This window comes from Motacilla alba, chromosome 18 (assembly GCF_015832195.1).
Source record: "Motacilla alba alba isolate MOTALB_02 chromosome 18, Motacilla_alba_V1.0_pri, whole genome shotgun sequence".
NCBI lineage: Eukaryota > Metazoa > Chordata > Aves > Passeriformes > Motacillidae > Motacilla > Motacilla alba.
The window spans coordinates 7,608,197-7,627,468 of record NC_052033.1 but is presented as its reverse complement, the minus strand read 5'-3'; the positions used below and the strand labels follow the sequence as shown (position 1 = coordinate 7,627,468).

Here is a 19,272-nt window from a genome sequence, read left to right as displayed (position 1 = left end):
TGAAGTCCGTAAGGAAAAAGAAAAAAAAAACAAAACCACACACACACGCTTTCCGAATAATGGAAAATATTATCAAAGTTTTCTTATCAAAAAGTTTGGTTTGTATTTTTTAATCCTTTTATTAAAAAAACACCCAACAAAAAACTTACTTCGCTAAAGCGAAGCAACTTCTCTCTGGAATATAAATACAAAAAAAAAAAAAAAAAAAAAAAAGAAAAAAAGAATACATTAGCAACGATCAGGGTAATAGTCTTGAAAATACAGTAGACGCTGATTATTTCACGTATAATACTGACCTTTTAATAGTATATTAAACCGGTGCCATATATACACACAATATACATTCTCCTACACGTTACAGTGCATTACAACGTTAACCAGAAAGCAAATGTCTTTTATTTCTGTTGCAGCAAAGGTCCACGTGAGTCCGCTGGAGAAGGGGCGCGAAGGGAAGTGCCAGCCCTAGCAAGAGCACTTACACTCCGAAATGATGGGGTACTGGATGGGTATCCATGTGCATCTCTGCCCGCCTCGGCGCTGGCACCTCCACCTCAGGATCGTTAAATGCACGGACTTGGCAGGTTTGCAAACCATGCCTTCGGGGACTGAACAAGACCTTTTACTGTAGCAGCTGCCCACTTTGACATACCGGGGCCAAAAGCGGCTGCCGAGATCGTTCCACGTGTATAGGACCGGGCAGAACGTCTGGGACCAAAGCCACATCTGCAGCTTCCTGCGCAGCTTCTTGCTCAGCCTGTGCTTCTTGCCCGGCTGCAGCCCATCGTAGAACTCCAGCCCTTTGATTTCGCTGGGCATCGCTCCCGAGGGTCTCTGCCTGAGCAGCAAGTCCAGCTCAGCTAGATCGTCCACTCCGAGCCGGTCCTCGGGCAAAGAAACAGCCATAAAGTTGGGGTCGAAGTGTCCGCCCATGAGGTTCCTTAGCAAGGTCTCGTTAAGATCCTTCTCTTTGGGGTCAAAGATAGGGTCCGGGTGCTCGATTAGATCCACCAAGGGCAAGTTGTCGCTGGGAGCCGGTCGGATGTGCAGATAGTGCTGGCAGGCGCCCTGCTCTAGCCGGAGACCCAGCAGAACCACCAAGGCGTATATAGTCACAAGGCACTGGGAATGATCCATCCTTGGGAGACCGGTGGGGGGGGGGGGGGGGGGGAAGGGGGGCTGGATTCACCAAACAGCAAGGGAAGAAGGTGCAAGCAAATACATCAGAAAACTTGTACGGGGATATCCAAAATAGCTCGTCTTTGAAGGGGATCACGATCTCCACTCCCCGCACCACCAGCAAAGACAGCCCCCTGATAAGCGCGGAGAACAAGCCCCCTGCAAACACTCTCTCTTGCAGGCTTCTCTATAAAATTTCTCCTGGTGAATCCGCTCCAAAATTCTGCTGCTGCTGCTTCTTCTTCTTCTCGCCCTTCCCGGGAACGGGAGATGCCTCTTTTTGTTGCGAATTCTGCTTGTTACTGCCGCTCCTCGTTGTCTGCCCGTGCGTGTGGAAGAAGTAGCTGCCGATTCTTCCTCCCTGCTCCTCTCCGCCGTTTGCAAAGCAGCCTCCTCAGCAGCAACAGCAGCCACGCACGTTGGCACCAGTTTGTCTGCTTTGCAAGGACCCAAAGCCTTTAAATTTCCTGCACTTTCAGCTTCATCTCCATGGAAACCACAGACTCTCTCCTAACCCACCCCACCCCCCTTAAAACCCACACACACAACACAACCCCCACTCCCACAAAAGTCCAGGAGAGCGCGGCTTCCCCCTTCCCACCGGCAGGCACCCTCTGCTGGGGAAGGCTGAGGCGGGAGCCGCCGCCTCCCCCCGCCCTCCGCACGCCGCCGCTCACGCGAGCCGCCGCGCCCCGGGAGATGCTGCCCTGCCCGGGGCAGCTGCCGGCAGCTCCGCCCGGCCGGGCGCCCGCTCGTCGGGCCGGCTCCGGGCTTGGCCTCGCCCCGCCGTTCTCCTCGTGGGCGCGGAGCGCGGCCTCTCGCGCCCGCCCCGCGCAGGAGCGCGGCCCGGCCGCCCGAGGAGAACAGCGGCTCTCCCGGTGCTCCGCGGCCTGCCCGCGCCCTCCTGGCCCGGCCTGCGCTGCGCGGCCGGCGGGGGCCGCCTGCCCGGGCGCGCACATGGGCGCGGGGCGCGCTGCCCGCCCGCGGGGCCGCTGCGGACGCTCTGCCCGCGGCGCCGGGGCCGCCGGGCGCCTTCCCGGGCGGAGCGAGCCCTCTGCTGGCGGCGCCGCGCCGGGCCGGGGGCTGCCGGCGGGCGGGCCGGGGGACACCGGGACATCGCGGAGCGGTGGGATGCCCTCGGCGCCGGAGAAACTCGGGAAGAGGCTCCCGCGCGCCGCGGGTGAGCGCGGGCAGCGGCAGCGGCGGGCAGAGCACCGCGGGTGCTGCGGGTGGGAGGAGGCGGCTCCCGCGGACTCCGCGCGCACCTCGGGGACTACGGCCGGGTGGGATCCCGCGTACGGACCTGCGGTCCCCCGAGACGAGCCTGGGTGCTCGGCTCCCATGGCGGATGCTCCGGGAGACGTCCCGGCCCCGCTGCTCTCTCCGGAGTACTTGATTAGCGATTTTCTGGGGAGCTCGCTAAGACTTCTTCATCAGAAACGCAATTTCCAGTTATGCCCTCAATCCATACAAGAAAGATGGAAAGTGCCTCAATGGAAATACATAAAACAATTAAAAATTTGATACTAAATGCCACTTCCTTGGCAGAATTACTGTCTCTCAAAGAGCACTTACACGGCATGGCAGGCAGTATGGATATATGGCTTTAAGGCTCTATTATGGTTTGAGTAAAATTTCATGAAGTGCTTGAATCCCATTCCTGCAGGCTATTTAGGCACTTAGGAGCCTAAGTTTAATGGGACTGAAGCTAAGCCATTTCATCTAAATTATTTATGCATTTGTTTAAATCTTAACCTTCAAAATTAGGTTCATTATGAAAGTAGTACATGGATCATATTACCAAGATTGGGTGTTTTTTATAAAAGTATTTTTTCAACTATTTTCATTCCAAATTTTCAATTTAAAAGAACTCTTAACTTTGCTTTATTCCAGAACATTTAGGGCATTTTATAAATAATACAAAACTGAAAAAAAAATACATTAAAAAGATGGAAAACTGATCTAAAGTCAACTTTGTAAAAGAGCCTCACAGTGACACTTGCTGTTGCAATGTCAGTCAAAAATCTGCTGGAGTTTTATTGCAATTTTTTTCACCTGCAAGTTGAGGTCTCTACCTTCACCCAGACCCTGGTAAACTTTAATTGCTGAAATTTGGCATAAAAGTTGTCCCTCGATATAAGTGAGAAGCCACACCTCAGAAACAGAACAGAAGCAAAAATTCAGAAGTTACATCATATCGCTTGTATTTATTTTTTAATAATAAATTAAGTTTCACTCAGCTGGTATTTGGAACCAGTTCTTTAACTACCAGTCTCTTAAGTCTAAAAAGCAAAGCTAATAAGGCCTATGTACCATCTATTTCATGCAAGATGTTTAAGATTCCACATTCAAAATTGTGACTCTAAACAAGGACTGGAAGACAAGACCTTTTCCTCCTCAACTGAGTTACCTGCACAATGGAATGTTTCTGGAATGAGTCTCTTTAAGCCCCTCTGTTCCTCTTTAAACCCCAGATGTGTTCTGAGCAGAGCAGGCTGGGGCTCAGTAATTCCTCAAGCACGGGTGTCTGCCTTGCCTCAGGTGCACTGGGCTCCTGGAGAAGCCATGAAAGCTTGAGGGATGTAGAAGTGACAGAAGTCACTTGTGGCCCAAGAATTTCTTGGTGGAATGGCTGACAGCAGGACTGGGAAAGAGCTGCCAGTAACTCTGCCAGAGGCCTCTGGGTCAGAGGGAAAAGAAACTGGTTTATTCCAAGGCTTGCTGAAAACAGCAGTAAATGAAACCTGGAGGTAAAGGGCATGATCCAGGGTCTGTGTATGATGCCAGCCCTTCCTGGAATAGGGAGAGAGGCCAGCAACTCACAGAGGCCTTAGCTGGTCATTCTGCTGGCAATGATGCATGAAGCAGAGTAGAACAACTCCCTTTCCCTCAGTTTTATTGGTTCTGGAGTGCTGTCAGTAGTAAAAATGTGTTTTTTCAGTAGACAAAGCAAATACAACCTTCAAGGCACACAGGAAGCCAGTGTGGGCAAGAGTAAGATGCCACTTCTTCAGGGTGACATTGCTGATGAGGAGAGAAGAGGAATGCAGCCTGCACGGCTCTGGAGGCACAGCTCTGCAAACACATTATGTAAGCAGCTGACTTCAGTCCACAGCAGCAAGGATGCACAGAAACAATTCAGAATAGATTTGTTTCCTGTTAAATCTACTAACAGAAAATGGCCTGACCTACTTCACCCAATGCAGGGCTCAGGGACATTACTCTGAATTCAGCCCATGGTTTCAAATCAGCCTGGTCTGCAAGCAGTGGTCTCATGCACCACTCTAAACCACAGAGGGAATCTCACAGAAGGTAATAAAACACTGGAAAACTGGGATGAAGAAGAACGATGCTGGGTGTGACTGGCAAAGTTGTGCCTTCCTTAGGAGTGGAGGCTTCCTTAGAACTATTCTTGCTTCCCTTTACACTTAAAGATTGTTTAAATCATGCTTTCATTGCATTTTGCTTCTTATTTTAAAAAATCCATTGGCATGAAATGATTGTTAAGGAAAGGAAGGGAAAAGCAACAGCATAACCAAATGAGTCCTCTGCTCTGCTGTCATGAAAATTTCTCATGTGGCTTTGGGCAGCACATTTCATAGCTCTGCCTTTCCTTATCTGTAGAGCAGGAATGCTAATCCTTGCCTTTTTTGTGGAAGTGTTGGAGAGTTTGATTAGATGCTACCAGTATCACTGGAACAATGCAGAGGGAAGAGTCTCCTGTTTTACTAAAATTGTAGAAGAAACCTGTGTTTCAAAGAGCAGACAACTGAATTAAAACCGTTTCAATTTAAGTCTTAGGTCCTAGCAAGCCGCTAGTTTCCTCTTCCTTTATACACCTGTATAAATTTTATAAGGAACTTATTTTCTACCTCTTCTTTAAAAACTGAATCCCTAAAGAAATTCTAAAGGATATGCACAGCTTGCAGCCATTTTACATAGTCCAAATATATCAGATGACAAATCTACATCATGAGCTATCAAGGGTCATGTATGACCTTCCCTGGAATCCATGTACCACAGGTAGAAAATCACCATTCTACTACTTTGAAACTACATTCTTTAGTGTGGAAAGATTCAGGGAGATTCTGCTGGATCTTTGAAATGAGGTTCTCTGTCTCTTTTCCCTCATGAGGAAGGTACCTCATCAATTTCCCTGCCCCTTTTCTGATACACAGAATAAGGACTGTGCTGAGGATGACAATGTTAGCAGGTCATCAGCTACTCTGAAGGGAAACAGTTTTGAATCAAAAACTTTGGAAGGTAAAACATACTTTGAGAGAGAAAAGTTCTACCTTGAAATCCCAACAGAATGGAGACAGGGAAGGATACATTTGGCCAAGAACCTGTATCTACAGTGATAAATAATATATAATAATATATAATAATATATATTGAAACTAAGCTCTGGTATGAGTGTTTTATAGTGGAGTATGCATTAATACAATGAAAAAAAGAACCAAACCAAAAAAGGATACCCCACAAATAAAAAACCCAATTATTTCTTAGTCTTTTAAGTACAGCTAAACATAGATGTATCCACTGCCTTAAGAAAAATGTCGTTAAAGAATTGCTGTATTTTTCTCATTACATGTCATTCTTCCTCCTAAAATACTGTGCCTCCTTGACTCTTAGCCCACTCTCTTCTTGCTTCTGCATTTTTCTTAAGGTATAGTCTTTTGTCTTTAGACCAGAGCTTGTGCATTCATCTGCTGATAAACTGTTTATCTTAGCTTTTATGAGGGCGCCTTGCTGCAAGGCAGCCAGAGACAGGATCCTGGGTGTTTGTCTTTTTTTTTAAAGAGGGTCCGGGAAGTGACGGGTATTTATACCTCCCTTGGCTCTATATATCATGGGAGGTGGAACTCCACTGTCTCTGTTTCTTGTTTTTTCTCTCAGCAGTGTCTTCTGCCGTAAATCTGAATCTCTCAGAACATAGTTTTCTTGGCTACAACCCCACTTGGAGGAATTGGTTGTAATTATTTATTTATTTACGCAAAAGGTTTGCAACAGAGGAAACCCAAAGTTCCTCTAAATCCTCCCCCTCCTCTACCCTACCTAAACATCCTACTTTTTGTGCCAAATCCTAGCATCTCAGCAATCAAGAGAAGAGACCAGCAACTCACAGTGTGCAGACCAATTCATTACAGGCAGGGAAGCTAGTGGGAGAATTGGAAAAGATGAAACAGAAACCAAGGCATTTTTTATGTTAAAAAATGACACGTATTTACAAGCAATGGCTCCTGAAGGGGATCTGAATCTCCACACAGGCAATATTGTTTATCCAAACAAACTCCCTGTGGCAGCATATATTACATATATACACACATGGCAAATAGTAATGTATTTATTAATTTTAGCCAGTCTGGTCATTAAGAGAAACATCTATTGAGATAAACCAAGTTTTTACTATTCATTTTTATAAAACACTAAAGACAGCTGAGGGACAAAGATTCAATGAAGTGAAAAATACAGCAACCTACCCCAATCAAGCCCTGTGTGCATGGGGGTGATTCATTGATGCCAGCTACTGAATAACCCTGATACATAACATTTCTCACCTCTGATATTTAAAAAGACCCTCTCGCCCTTTTAGCACCAATGGAGCCCTTCAAATGTTTTATTGCTTATTGTCTAATGCTATGTGATGAATGACTGCTTGACTGAAAATGACAACCCCTTTTCTTTCAACTACTTCATTTTCCTGGCTCCAGTGGGGGTGAAGAGGAAAAAAATAAATCCAATTACATCATATTTACCCTGTTGGTTATGAACGAAGGAAAACTGAAACTTATTTTAAAAGTACTTCTGTCATCTGAGTCCTGAGCCCCCAGGTCCCTGCACTCCATAAATGTTGCCTCAGACTCTGGTGTAAAAGGTTCCAAGAGACTTATGGGTTTTGTGGAAGTACAAAGTCCAAGAGGCAGGGTCTAATCCTGATCAGAGCGCCAGAGAGAACAGGATCCCAAATATAACTGACTCAGAAATCCTGGGCTAAGTGTAGAATGGCTGCACATTTATGCTCACATGAAGTATCCTGGCTACAGTGTAATAAAAGAGCAGAGCGGAATTTAGCCTGTATATAGAACAACTTCTGACTAGGGTTTTGCCTCAAGAATTAATGCAACAGCAGAAGGTTCCACAAATTCAGAACCACTGCTTTATTAGAATTCTTTAAATTTGCTCCACCTACAAAATGTACAAGGATGAAGGAGCTTTAGTAACTAGAAAAAGATTAAACTGCATGCCATTCCCCAGCATTTTGCATTATCACTCCTTTCCAACTTCTTATGCTTTATCCCTTCAAGAAATCTGATCTCTTAAAAAAGAAGTGGATCACAATGATCAGCCAGAGTTGTGTGCATAGCATTATTTCTGCAGCCACTACAAAATGTCCCAAAATACAAACCCACAGTGGCTGGGCTGGCTGTGAAAAGCTCTATGTTCAATAGGAGACTTCTCAAAGAAACTTGCACCTTTAATGGCACATGGAATGATTTCCCCTTTCTCTCGCAAATGATGAAAGAGGCACACTCATGGGGTTATGGGATTAATTCAAGTACAGAAACAGATATTTGTGTCTGAGACTGATTCTAAATCTGCTGATGTTTAGTAGCAATCTCAGGGGTGTGTTTCTTTGGGAGTTTCAAGTCTTTGCATCTAAAGGCAAAGGGACCCAGGCGAGTAAAATAATGACTCTAGGCTTCCCAGACACAGATCTGACGTTTGCTCTCTTCCTCTGACTTGGGCTTTGACTGGGTTCAGGGATTAATTAGGCCATGCAAACGACTTAGGTTCTCTCTTCTGGCAACCTGGTCACGTAGGGAACCCCCACCCCTCCCCTTCCCCACACTCTCCTTGCCCATAATGAAGCATGACTGTAGTAAAACAAGTCTTTTGATGGTGACTCTTCTCATCACTTTCAAGACAAACAATGTCTCAGAAGCCCCCCAGCTGCTTTTATTTTTCTTATATCTACGGTTACATCTTGGGTGTGTTTACTCATCCTCATTAAATATGTTGGTTGTTCATCGTCCCTTGTCCCCCTCTTTTTTAAATATCCTTCTTTTATTGCAGTTTACACAAAACATCAGCTACAGGAGAGAGTTAAAAGCTTTTGGATATTGAGCAACATCCCACAACACCACAGTCTCTAAAAGAGAATTGACAGGGGTATAGGAGGGTTCAGCAGGAATATGAGACAAAAAGCCCCACATGACACACAGAAGTCACGAATTACTGCTTTGCTCACAGCATAGCTTTGCTTATGTACAGTGGAGTTCCTCTGATAAGCCTCTGAATAAGGACTTTGTGTTATTCTTTCAAGCAGAAAATTAACAAGTGACTGTTATCCTCCTCCTTTGAACACAGATACTCAGAAAGACTAGGATGGCATAGGAAAAAAAAACCAACCTATCACAGGACTAACAACCAACTAGGCTTTCCTGCATAGACATGGGTCAGGATGATTTTCTTTCAAGCAACACTGAAATAACACTTCAACTGAGTATCTTTGCTGCCTAGCATGTGTCCTGAAGCCACATCCCCTTTTGAAGTACTTGTTCTCGTAATAAACACATCAGCAGTTCAATAACATGCCAGACACAATGACATATATTTTGATTATTAATTGTTCTCTTTACATGTCAATTGTTCCCATGTAGGAACAGTCTTCCCACTACTCCCATTCTTGAGAGAGTAGTGTTCCAAAGACACATGATCCTGCTCTGATTTACAAAAAGATCAAAATCAAACAAAAAAGAGCATTGCCACAAGAGTCCTCTCTACTTTGAACGTGAGGGTTAACTTTGGTCAGCAAAATGAGCATTTCAACTCAAATATGACGTATTGAAATATGACGTATTGAAATATGACGTATTGAAACAGGCTCAGACAAGGGATTCAAAGAAGAGAGATGCCTTTGTAACAGAAAAGAGAAGCAAAAGAAAGAATACTGCATTTAAAGCATCTCATGGCAGGGATGGCTTTTTATGCCACTTTCACTTAAGATCTCCCCACTTTTCTCATCAAAAAAGAAGGTGGGAATAACCTTGCTCAGCGGACCATAATCTAAACTGCTCTCCCTAGGGAGACAGATATTGGAGTTTGCCAGTCATCATTCTTGTGTGAGATCTCTTGAATATAGAAAGAAAGAAACAAATAAACAAACAAACAGCAGTCTTCCTTGACGAGCCCAAGAGAGCCTTGGTGTGCCTAGGCTTAGGTCCTGCCTGGTGCTTTACCGCTGCAGGACCTGAAGGGAGCAGGGAGGGGGGCGAGGTGGGGCAATCACCCTCCAACACCGGGAACTGTTTGTAAATTACCCTAAGCTTCCCTTAGTCATTATTCCATTAACTGCCTCTTGGTAGATCTGTCAGTAACTAAGCTGGGACTTATTTGTAGAGAATCAGAGGCTATTTGCTGCACTAAGTGAGCCATGAGAGCGAAAGGGTTTGGGATTTATTTGTAATTACAGTCAGGATTTTTTTCTTCTCCTTGCCTGGACCCCACTGGTACTTTCATTCACATTCCCTAAGCTGAAGCTGGCGCCAGGATCACAGGCTGGCCCTGTGTTTATGTCATTGAGACTAGGACAATATTTCAGTGTGGAGCCAGACCGCAGGGATCCACTCTATAAAACCCTCACTAAAAATAGACAGCCGCCCTGCCCCCAGACCCGCGCACCGCCGGCTCCCTGCGTGGAGAACAGCCCAGGGCCGGGCCCGGCTCGGCCCCGCCGGCCGCCGGCCCTGCCATCTCCCGGCCCTGCCATCCCCCAGCTCTCCCAGCCCCCGGCCCTGCCATCTCCCGGCCCTGCCATCTCCCGGCCCTGCCAGCCCCCAGCTCTGCCAGCCCCCAGCTCTGCCAGCCCCCGGCCCGCCTTGCGCTTCACGGCCGCGCTCTCTCTGAGCAGCTCCTGGAGCCGGTGGAGCCGCTCGGGCTGCAGCCTGCAGCATCCTGAGGGATCCTCTGCTCCCTGAACGCTTCCTGAGAGTGGATGTGGCACCTCGAGTGCCTGGCCTCCCCTTGCCCCGAGCCCTGCTCTGCAGCAATCCCTGAGCAGGATTGCTCTGCTCAGGCTGCAGCACCATGCTGAGTTATCCTGAAATCCCACTGGCTGTAACTGGGAGCAAGAGAAACCTGAAAATATCAGTGCTTGGGACCTCTCCTTTCCCTCTGTAGCTTGCACACAGAGACCCCAGTAGGACAAAACTGGGTCAAAGACTTCACCTCTGTCTGATAAATCTTTCCTGCAGCAAATTAAAACACAAGCTGAACATTTCCATCTCATAGCTGTCAATTTTATTCAGAAGCATGAACCGGGGCAAATCATTCAGCCTTTTCAATGCCAGTGGTGCATGATCTCTGAGCTTGGAAGGATAAATGTAAATAGTAGAATGTTCATTGATTAGTTCAACAGCTATACCAGGTAGATACAAGGCACTTAATGCACAGATTTTAAAGGTAAGAGCCTGAACCTGCAGCTTAGATCCTGACATTGGAAGGAGTTTAATTCAAGAAGCCTGTGAAGTGACAGAAAAACCTCACATGCATTTTAATGGGCAACAGAGCCTTCCAAAAGACAGCAACAAAGAGCAATCGAGCCTCTTGATTCCCTGAGATCCCTGTTTGCCTAGCTGATAAAAAAACAGCAGATGGGAGTGTGCATGCTTGTACACACAGGTATCCTCAGCAGGAATGCTGCCAATGAATGTTCAAGGGGAACAAACCCCTCAGAACAGCTTCCTGTCACTAAACATAAGTCTTGTTTATCAAGTCAGTAGAACCCTGATGTGCTCAAGCCAGTGGGAAGAGGCATATTTGCTTGGCTAAAGGAGCCTATCTCACCCTCTCTCCCAAGGCCCAGGACAACCTGACTGTTTTCCACCTGGGCTGCATGGCTCATTGCTGATAGAGGTGCAGCCAGTCATCCCCTGAATTGAAGACATGGTTGCACAAATCTATGATAGAACTGAAAACTGACATCCCTGTCAGTGCTTTAAAATCCTGCGGTGCCACGTGCTGCTGCTCATAATGAAGGTTGACTTTGATTTGATTGGTTTAAATTAAATAATTCACTAGACAAAGAAGTACAAGGAGATAAGGCTATTGGATTATGGACTGAGAATGTTGGAAAAGGCTGCTTTGAAAATTTTCAAAACATCAAGAACACGTATACAGTAGTATACAAGGACAGCTGTAGTCTTGTAAAGAGATTTATTATCAGAACCATTGGTAAGATAATCCAACAGATTTCATACAAGCCAGTCCGTTTTCTGCACCATGCTATGGGTACTCAGTGTTTGCTCAGTGATAATTCTGTTGAGTTCAGCTCCTCCAGGTCCTTCTGCCACCATGCTCTTCCAGTGAAATGCATCAGGTGAATGTCAGTGCAGTGTGACCAGGATCCCTCTGCAGTGGGCGTTGGGCATGTGTTGAACAGCAGGTCAGGGTGTGCATTCTTGATCCTCTCAACAGATAGCACAGACAAAACTGAGAACATTAAAGGAAGTAAAGCAGCAAATCAGCTTTCCCAGGGTCACAAAACAGCAAAACCAAGAAGAGGACCAGTTCCTACTTTTGTAGAGTATCACATTGGCAGGGATAGACCACAGGGCCTCATGGATTTTATAGCATGTTCTGATTTAATTACAGTGGAAGTTACTCCACTATACTCTCATTATTTTATCTCTGCTTTGCAAATACCCACCCTGGGGATAGAGGACCTTCAACTACCTTTAGTCAAAAGTGTGATATACAAAGGAATGAAGCTGAACTGTTTTGTTGTGGAGGAAGCACATTTTTGATACTGGACCATGTTCTGTCATGTGCCATTATTGTTTGAGAAGCAGCCCTGCATTGTTCTCACACTTCATGCTACAGCTTTTCATTATTTGAGCAAGTGCCATTTGTTCCGCACACTTCTTTCTACAGTCAGTGGCTAAAGGAGCCCATTCCTTTTTCACCTCTGTGCTAGTGCGGGTGCACCTGACAATGGATATACAGTGAAAGGAAACTGTTGCAGAAACAGGACTCCCTGATTTGTTACAGTAATTAGATGATCTGACCCAAGCAGAAGATTGTAGGAAGATAAAGGCAGCACTTGCAGGAAGTGAACATCATCACAGAAGCATGAACTCTCTCCCTGGGTTCTGCCACGAATCCCACTGCAGTAGCATGAAAGCAACTGAAAACTTTCCACAGATGGCCACTTAATGTCTATGTCTCATTTTCAACAACACTTAAGCTATGCAGCCTCACTTGGGCTCCATTCATAGCAGGGCGTGCATTCACAACAGCTGCAGTGCAAACCAACTGGAACTGGGCTTTGAACACATAAAGTCCTGGTATGAAATAGCAGCTCTTAGGTGGTTTGAATAAGCACAGCCATAATTAGGGGATACTTGATAACTTTGACTGGAGACCATCTATGTCTTGGTTCTCTAGCCATAAAACAACATCACACCCATGGCAATCATTGGAGTATTTAAAAAAATATATTCTTTGAAAGATTTATTATTTATTTTATTGTAGTACCTAAAAGCTTGGACATGGACCAGCTAGTCTGGTATTGTGCAAATGTGAAAGAAGAAGGCATACTTGCTCTAAATTTTAATTAAACTAAAATTTATAGCATAGGTTAAATCTTTGAGGTAACAGATGGTAGGACAGAAATTAGAGAATGAAACAGAACTATCTTCTGGGTTTGCCTCAGCACACCTGTACCTCAGCACCTCAATTTTTGTTTCCAGATAAAACAGAAAAAAAGCCTTTTAAAAGAAGGTTTAAAAACATCAGATTCTGTGATATGACTCAGGAGAAACTTCTGCACAGCCTCTGCACAACACTATACAGACTGTGCTCCCTACATTTTGATGAACACAGTCTCTTTCAAAAAGTTAGTGCTGTGAACTGCCAGAGAATTTAGAAGTTTTAAATAATGCTGAGAGCTGGAGGGGCTGTCTCCACACAGAAATGGTACCATAGTACGAGGTAAAAAACTTGTCTCTACATACTATAGAAAGACACAGTGATTTGAGTTTTCCCCATAACCCCAAATAAAGTCTCTATTATAGTTACTTGTTTACTCTTTGTCTGCTGCTTGGCCATCCTGATCAGATGTCAGAGCCCACTCCCTCTCTGGCAATAAGCACAGAGATTGCTCCCATCACAATCACTTTATTATGTGATGGCTTTCTCAGCTAATTTGAAAGGTAATCATTTATCTTAATAAAAAGGTTGTTCTGAATCTGCAGATCTCTGCAAAGGGTACAGGAAGTCCAGGGAATTCAGCAATCATAATTCAACAATCTAATTTTGTACATATTTTCAAAGTATTGCAGGTATCTATTGTGGGAGCAATCTGTGGATTCCCTTGGAAAGCTTATGGGATTGTATTCTTTCATATCATTACCCAGCCTTTCTCCCTGCTCTCTACCATTTCAAGACAGGAGTAACATACAGTTCTCTCTTTTCCCTGGCATCTGGACAACTCTTCTACTGTCACCGCCCTGGAGTCCTCAGCCGGCATAAGAATTCCAAAATAAACGACCGTGTTGTAAGCAGGAGAAAAATATTGTGTCCTTGTGGTGTTGATGTTTTTGCAGCTCAGCTTCTCCTCAATGGTCACCACAAGTTGAGCTGCTTATTACAAAAATATGCCTGCACTGATAACTTGGCAGGCACTCTTTGAATAGACATTTAGCTACTTAACTGCTCACTGTTGCCAACAATGCTTATTTGATGAACCAGGGAAGAAGGGGCACCTTGACAAGCAGCACATAGTGGCACCAGGATGGTGGGCTTTGTGGCCAGCAGATCTTTACTGCAGATCTGCTGGTCAAGAGGTTTTTAAGAGGTTCTGTAAAACCCAAAAACTAATATATGAGTAACATAGAAGAAGGTTTTTAAAGAGGCAAAGATACTGACTAAATATCTCCTAAGTTTCAGCATATTTCAAGAAACCACATAAATGAAATAAGCCTCAGCACATAATTTATAAACCTGCCCACAGGCAACTGAAGAAGAGCATGAGCCAATACTCAAACCCAGCATGGAAGTACTTAAAGGTGTTTTGCTGTGTACAGTCACACAGCCCAAGGGAACGCAGTACCCAGAGAACTCAAAGGGCAAGGATGGCATTTTTAAAGAGCTCACTGTTGGCTCAGCTCTGCCAACTTTCACTCCTGCCAAGCTGCATCCAAAAAGGCAGGTCTTACCTTTGCTCATCTCCCAGAACCAACACTCCTATTGGAGCCACTTGACTCTTAGTATCTGTCACTTCTTCCAATTACTGAAGTTCTGTCCCAGTTTTTAATATAACTGGATGAGGAAAGTCCCAATTTATTCATTTTGTAGCCTTGGTGTTCCTACATGTGTTTTTGCCTGCCCCCATCAATTTACACCAAAAGAACCTTCACAGTGTATTAACTTGCACTTTCAATCTGTGTCTTCTTGCCAGCCTCGAGGGCACAGGGTAGAACCAGAGCTATGTATTCATCAGGCTGGAAGATTTAAGTCATCACACTTCCAACAGTTTTCCAATGTTCTTTCCAGAGGTCTCAGTGGATTAACAAATCAAAAAATTGGGGAAAAGTTAGCATGGAGAGCTGGACGAGATGCTCCCACACCTGGGTGGGCACGGCACAGACAGCAAGGTCACCATCTGGGCAACTGTCCCTGCTGAGTGACGACAACCTGAGCTAGAAGACGAGCCCCTCATGTCCCAAACTGGGGCAGCAACAGAAAGGTATTGGTGCACTACAGCTCCAGGCTCTCTGCACCCGTTGGAGGCCTCTGGTCATCAGGACAGGGACACAAAGGCCACACAGCAAGAGCTGCAGCCTGACTAAGCCATTTTTTTCACAGCTGTCGATTTTCATTTCAAAAAGGCAGAGACTGTGTGTTATTAAAGTCCACAGAGTATGAAGCTAATAATAAATTGCAAAGCATCACATGGAGGCTAAAATGATGCCTCACTTTGGTGGTTGCTAACATGCTGGATATTCAGACTGGTTAACAATGTAGACCAAAATAATTCCTGTATGGATTAAAGCACAGGTGTCACACCAGCACTAGCTAAATTGTGCTGAAAACATGTCCACCAATTTACAGTGGGATGGGGACACTTGGTTCTTTCCACACAAATTTCATATTGAAGAGTGCAAAGGGCAAATCAATATTCAGCAAGTGTCTCCAAAAGTTAACTTTACTCCCTATTTCGCTCCAAAGTGCTCCAGTACCCTGACACTGAACTGGGGTTGAGAAGGGAATTTCTTGTCCATGTTAGGACACCTCTATGACCCAAACCCTCCTCGTAAACTGAACAGGATGTGAACTAATAGCTCTTAGTCACCTTTTGTTTAAGTGAACTAGAAAGAGTTGCCTAAGTATCTTGCTCTAAGGTATGGTTTCCAACTCCTGAATCATTCTTACTGATCCTTCTGAACCTTTCTGAAGTCTTAAATTCCAGAGCAGGATGAAATACTTTACTACTTGCATTAATATGCATTAATAAGGAATTGTATGTGGTAAATCTGCTCATTTGGCAAAGAATTAAAGTTAAAATAATTGGTTAAACCACAAATAGAGGAGAAATCTAGCAATAAAAATACTGGGAAAAGACATTAATTTCACACTTCAAATGAGATTTTTAACATGAAAGCTGAAAACTATATTATTGTCTACTTGGACTGTCATCATCCTGAGGTAGCTGAGGCTCATGACAGCTGTACTTTCTCACTTAAATGAACTTTCAGTTTGTTTTTTAAATTAATTGCCAAAACTAAAACATCTTTTCCCACACATTGATTGAACTATTTTTTAATGTAAATTGATTTAGCAAATAATGTAGAGCAGGTTGAAAGTGAAATTAAAAGCTGTCCTAGAAACAATGGCTCTCCCATCAGCTTGCACATCCCAACAGCACAGATCTTATTTACTCCATACTTGTTCCAAAGTAAAAACTATGATCAGATGATAAAGGATATTCTATCCATAAACAGTACCTATGGCACCTTAAATGTCATTTTATGAAATTATTTTAACAATGCTGGACATTGGATGCAATCTCTGCAGGATGTAGAACACCAGAGCATGAGATTATTTCCTTTTGAGCTGCCCCCATTTCTGAGGTAATGGGGAGTTGGCAGATAGATTTTAAGGAAGAACATTACCGTAAAAACCCCAACTGAGGAAATGTTCTTTTAAAAGCTTGTTGCATCAAGCCTTTTATTTTACCAACATTGTTACCCAAGTCCTACCTTGACAGACGCAGATACAAGAACTGTGGTCTTTGGGTAGGTCCAGAACTGTATGTATTGATGCCAATATAAATTTGAACAAGCAGTACAGTTTCAGCAGCCTCATCCTTTGAAAACCTTGGGACCCAAAGCCAGCGCAAAGCTCAATCAGAAATTGTTACCATCTGAATTTATGCAGTTCCAGCTCTTTTCAAGTACCATGGATTAATGTTGAGGGAAAGTCAATAGTGCTAAATTCACCCTGAAGGTTAAACCCATGGATTGCCATGGCATTAGGGACCAGGGATGAGCTTGGCCTGCTGCGACTATGGCCATCTAATTCAATTAACATTTACATTCTAAAAAAAACCTAACCCATTTGCAAGTCCTAAGTAATATGGTAAATATGGAACAAATTATCAGCAACAGCAGGGGAGATTTAAAATATGCATCTCGAGTTTGAAGTCACTCAGGAACCTGCGGTGATGCAATCACTCAAACAGAGCGATCTTTATGAGTTCAGCTTTGCCAAGAATGCCTGTGCTAACCCATCTTCCCGAGCCCGGGTGACACACAGCTGCCAAAAACTCATCCACCGAGAACAACGCTTGCAAATTTTTGCACATCAGTTGTTTCCCAGTGACTTAGAATGGTGCTTCCTGACTGCTTTTTATCAGAAAACCTCTTTCAGCCCAGGGCCGTGCACAGAGTCCTGTACAGCGAGCTGAAGGCGGGTGGTGATGGCTGCGAGTTCTGGGGGGGTTCAGCCTGGGTTTGGCGCTGCGTATGGAGCCCAAGGCCGCTGTCCCATCCCACCGGTGCCACGGCCGCCGCTCACCTCAGAGTCCCGAGTGCCGACACCGCCGCTGGCGAAAGAGTGGCCGCGATCCACGCGGGATGAGCCTCAGCATGACTGGGGAGGGACCTGCCGGGCCTCGGGCAGGGCTGCGGGAAGTACCGGCAGGGGTCTGCATCCCCCTCGCCTGAGGGGGTGCTGCGGGGTCCCCTCTTCAGGCGCTCCCCTGAGGGCGGCACCTCTCCCGCGGGACCGCCACTGCCCGGCGCTGGCCAGGAGGGGGCGCGGCGGCGCCCGCGGGACGCCATGTTGGGCGGCCGTGAGGGGACGCCGCGGGGACGGGTCGGCGGCACTGGGGACATTCGGGCAGCGACCCTCGAGCTGTCCCCACGCCGGACATGGCACAGGCAGTGAGCCCCGGGCTGTCCCACGCACACCCCGGGCTGTGCCACACCAGACACAGGCGGGACATCGGTGCAGCGAAGGGCGGGCTCGGCCCGTGTCCGGTGCCGAGCCCCACCCGAGGCTTCTGAGGACAAAGCTTTGTTCCCCTGCCGCAGGTTCGGTCACCACAGCGGCACCAGAGGCTCCGGGCTGCCGAGGTGTAAATCTGGTGTAAAGCTGTGCAGCTCTAGAACTGACCCGGCGGGCGTCACTTGAAGTTAATTAGGACCCACTGACTTAGGCTGGTAAAAATATATTTATCTTTCAGTGAAAAGTAAGTGTTGCAAGGGGTGTTACGTTGGCACAGAGGGTGATGTGGTGATTTATGATAAGCTAGGATGGACTGGTATCCTGCACTCTGGGCAAACCAGGAGTAAGTCAAGCGGACAGCGCTGTGTGCTTTGCCTCGCGTGTTGGAGGAGGGGTCTGCAGGGCTGAGCATCAAAACTGGGCATCACTCTGCCAGGGTTTTTGTAAAATTCCCTTCTCTGGGTATCCAGAAGAGGGTAAGGCATGCTCGGCTTTGCAGTTGTGTATGGGTTTTGGCCCATGGCACAGCCAGGTCTCGTCACTGCCTGTGGGGATGGGCTGTAGAGCCAGTATAGCTCAGGACAGGACAGAACCACCTGCAGGGCACAGACTGAGGCTGAGACCACAAACACAGTGAAAAACTGGTTTGCATCCTCCCAAACTAAAGCTGAAAAAGTGTGTGGGGGACGCATCCAGCTCTCTAAGGCAGAACGAGCAGTCGGCGTCGCTCCGTGGCTGCTCTACAGTGTACCTGAAACAGCGCTTGCAGCTGAGTCTGGATTTACACTCAGTGCATCTTACATCTGGAGACAAGCAGCGTGCGGCTCGTGTGCTGGAGCCGGGCCAGGGTTAAGCCCCAGTAGTCGGAGCTGGATCCCTGGTAGCACTCGTGATGGGAGGTCAGACGCAATGAAAGAGCCCTAGTAGTTTGAGAAGGAACACACCAGCACCTCTCCTGATGGGAGGTCAGGCACAGTGAGCAGGAGGGCCCCCCTCGTGCTGGCAGCTCCCTTCCAGTGTTTGGCTGGGCTCCAGAAGATTAAAATAGAGCCTTAGACTGTCCCCTCGGCAGCACTGCCAGCCAGAGCCCTGACAATCCTGGGGTTGTACTCAAACGTGAGTCCCTTGGGAGCGTGGGCTTTACCTTAACAGCTGAGGCACTGAGTAGGTCGGAGCAGGCAAGGTTGTTGCTCTTGTGACTCAGACTCGAGGAAGAGAGGGATCAGGATGGAGCCACAAGAGAGCAGGGGATCAGGACCCAACTGCAACGCACAAAAGGGGGAAAGAAGCAAGTGTGCCCTACAAGAAAGCCTGAAAAAAAAATCCTTGTTCTGCTGTGGCTGGGTTCAAAGCACGTGTAGCCATGTGAGTTGGGCATTCCATTGTTTGAGCTTGAGTTCAAATTTAGCTCCTTTCTGTGACCATTTCAGGAAAAGAGAAGTGAAAAAACCAAAACCATATTTTAATTTCTCAAATATTTTAAAAAGCAATACGGGGAAAGACAAAGACCATGCAGATTCTTGTAAAGAACTCCCACATAGGTGGAAAAATCTTCTGTGGTCCAGAAATGATCACAGCTGCGGG

At 46.1% G+C, this 19,272-nt stretch overlaps 2 protein-coding genes across 3 annotated transcripts in view; both read right to left on the bottom strand.

The window, feature by feature from the left end:
• LOC119709392 overlaps window positions 1–17,620 on the bottom strand; it is an 84,475-nt gene extending 66,855 nt beyond the window's left edge. For both annotated transcript variants that reach the window (XM_038157104.1, XM_038157105.1), the window contains exon 1: window positions 17,257–17,620. In XM_038157104.1, coding sequence (XP_038013032.1) covers window positions 17,257–17,576 — 320 coding nt within the window. In that variant the 5' untranslated portion in view covers window positions 17,577–17,620. The remainder of the gene's footprint in view (window positions 1–17,256) is intronic.
• Window positions 239–1,701, bottom strand: NOG (noggin). The gene has a single exon (XM_038157103.1). The coding sequence runs from the start codon at window positions 1,132–1,134 to the stop codon at window positions 463–465; it is 672 nt and encodes a 223-aa protein (XP_038013031.1). The 5' UTR covers window positions 1,135–1,701; the 3' UTR covers window positions 239–462.
• Window positions 17,621–19,272: the final 1,652 nt, after the last annotated feature.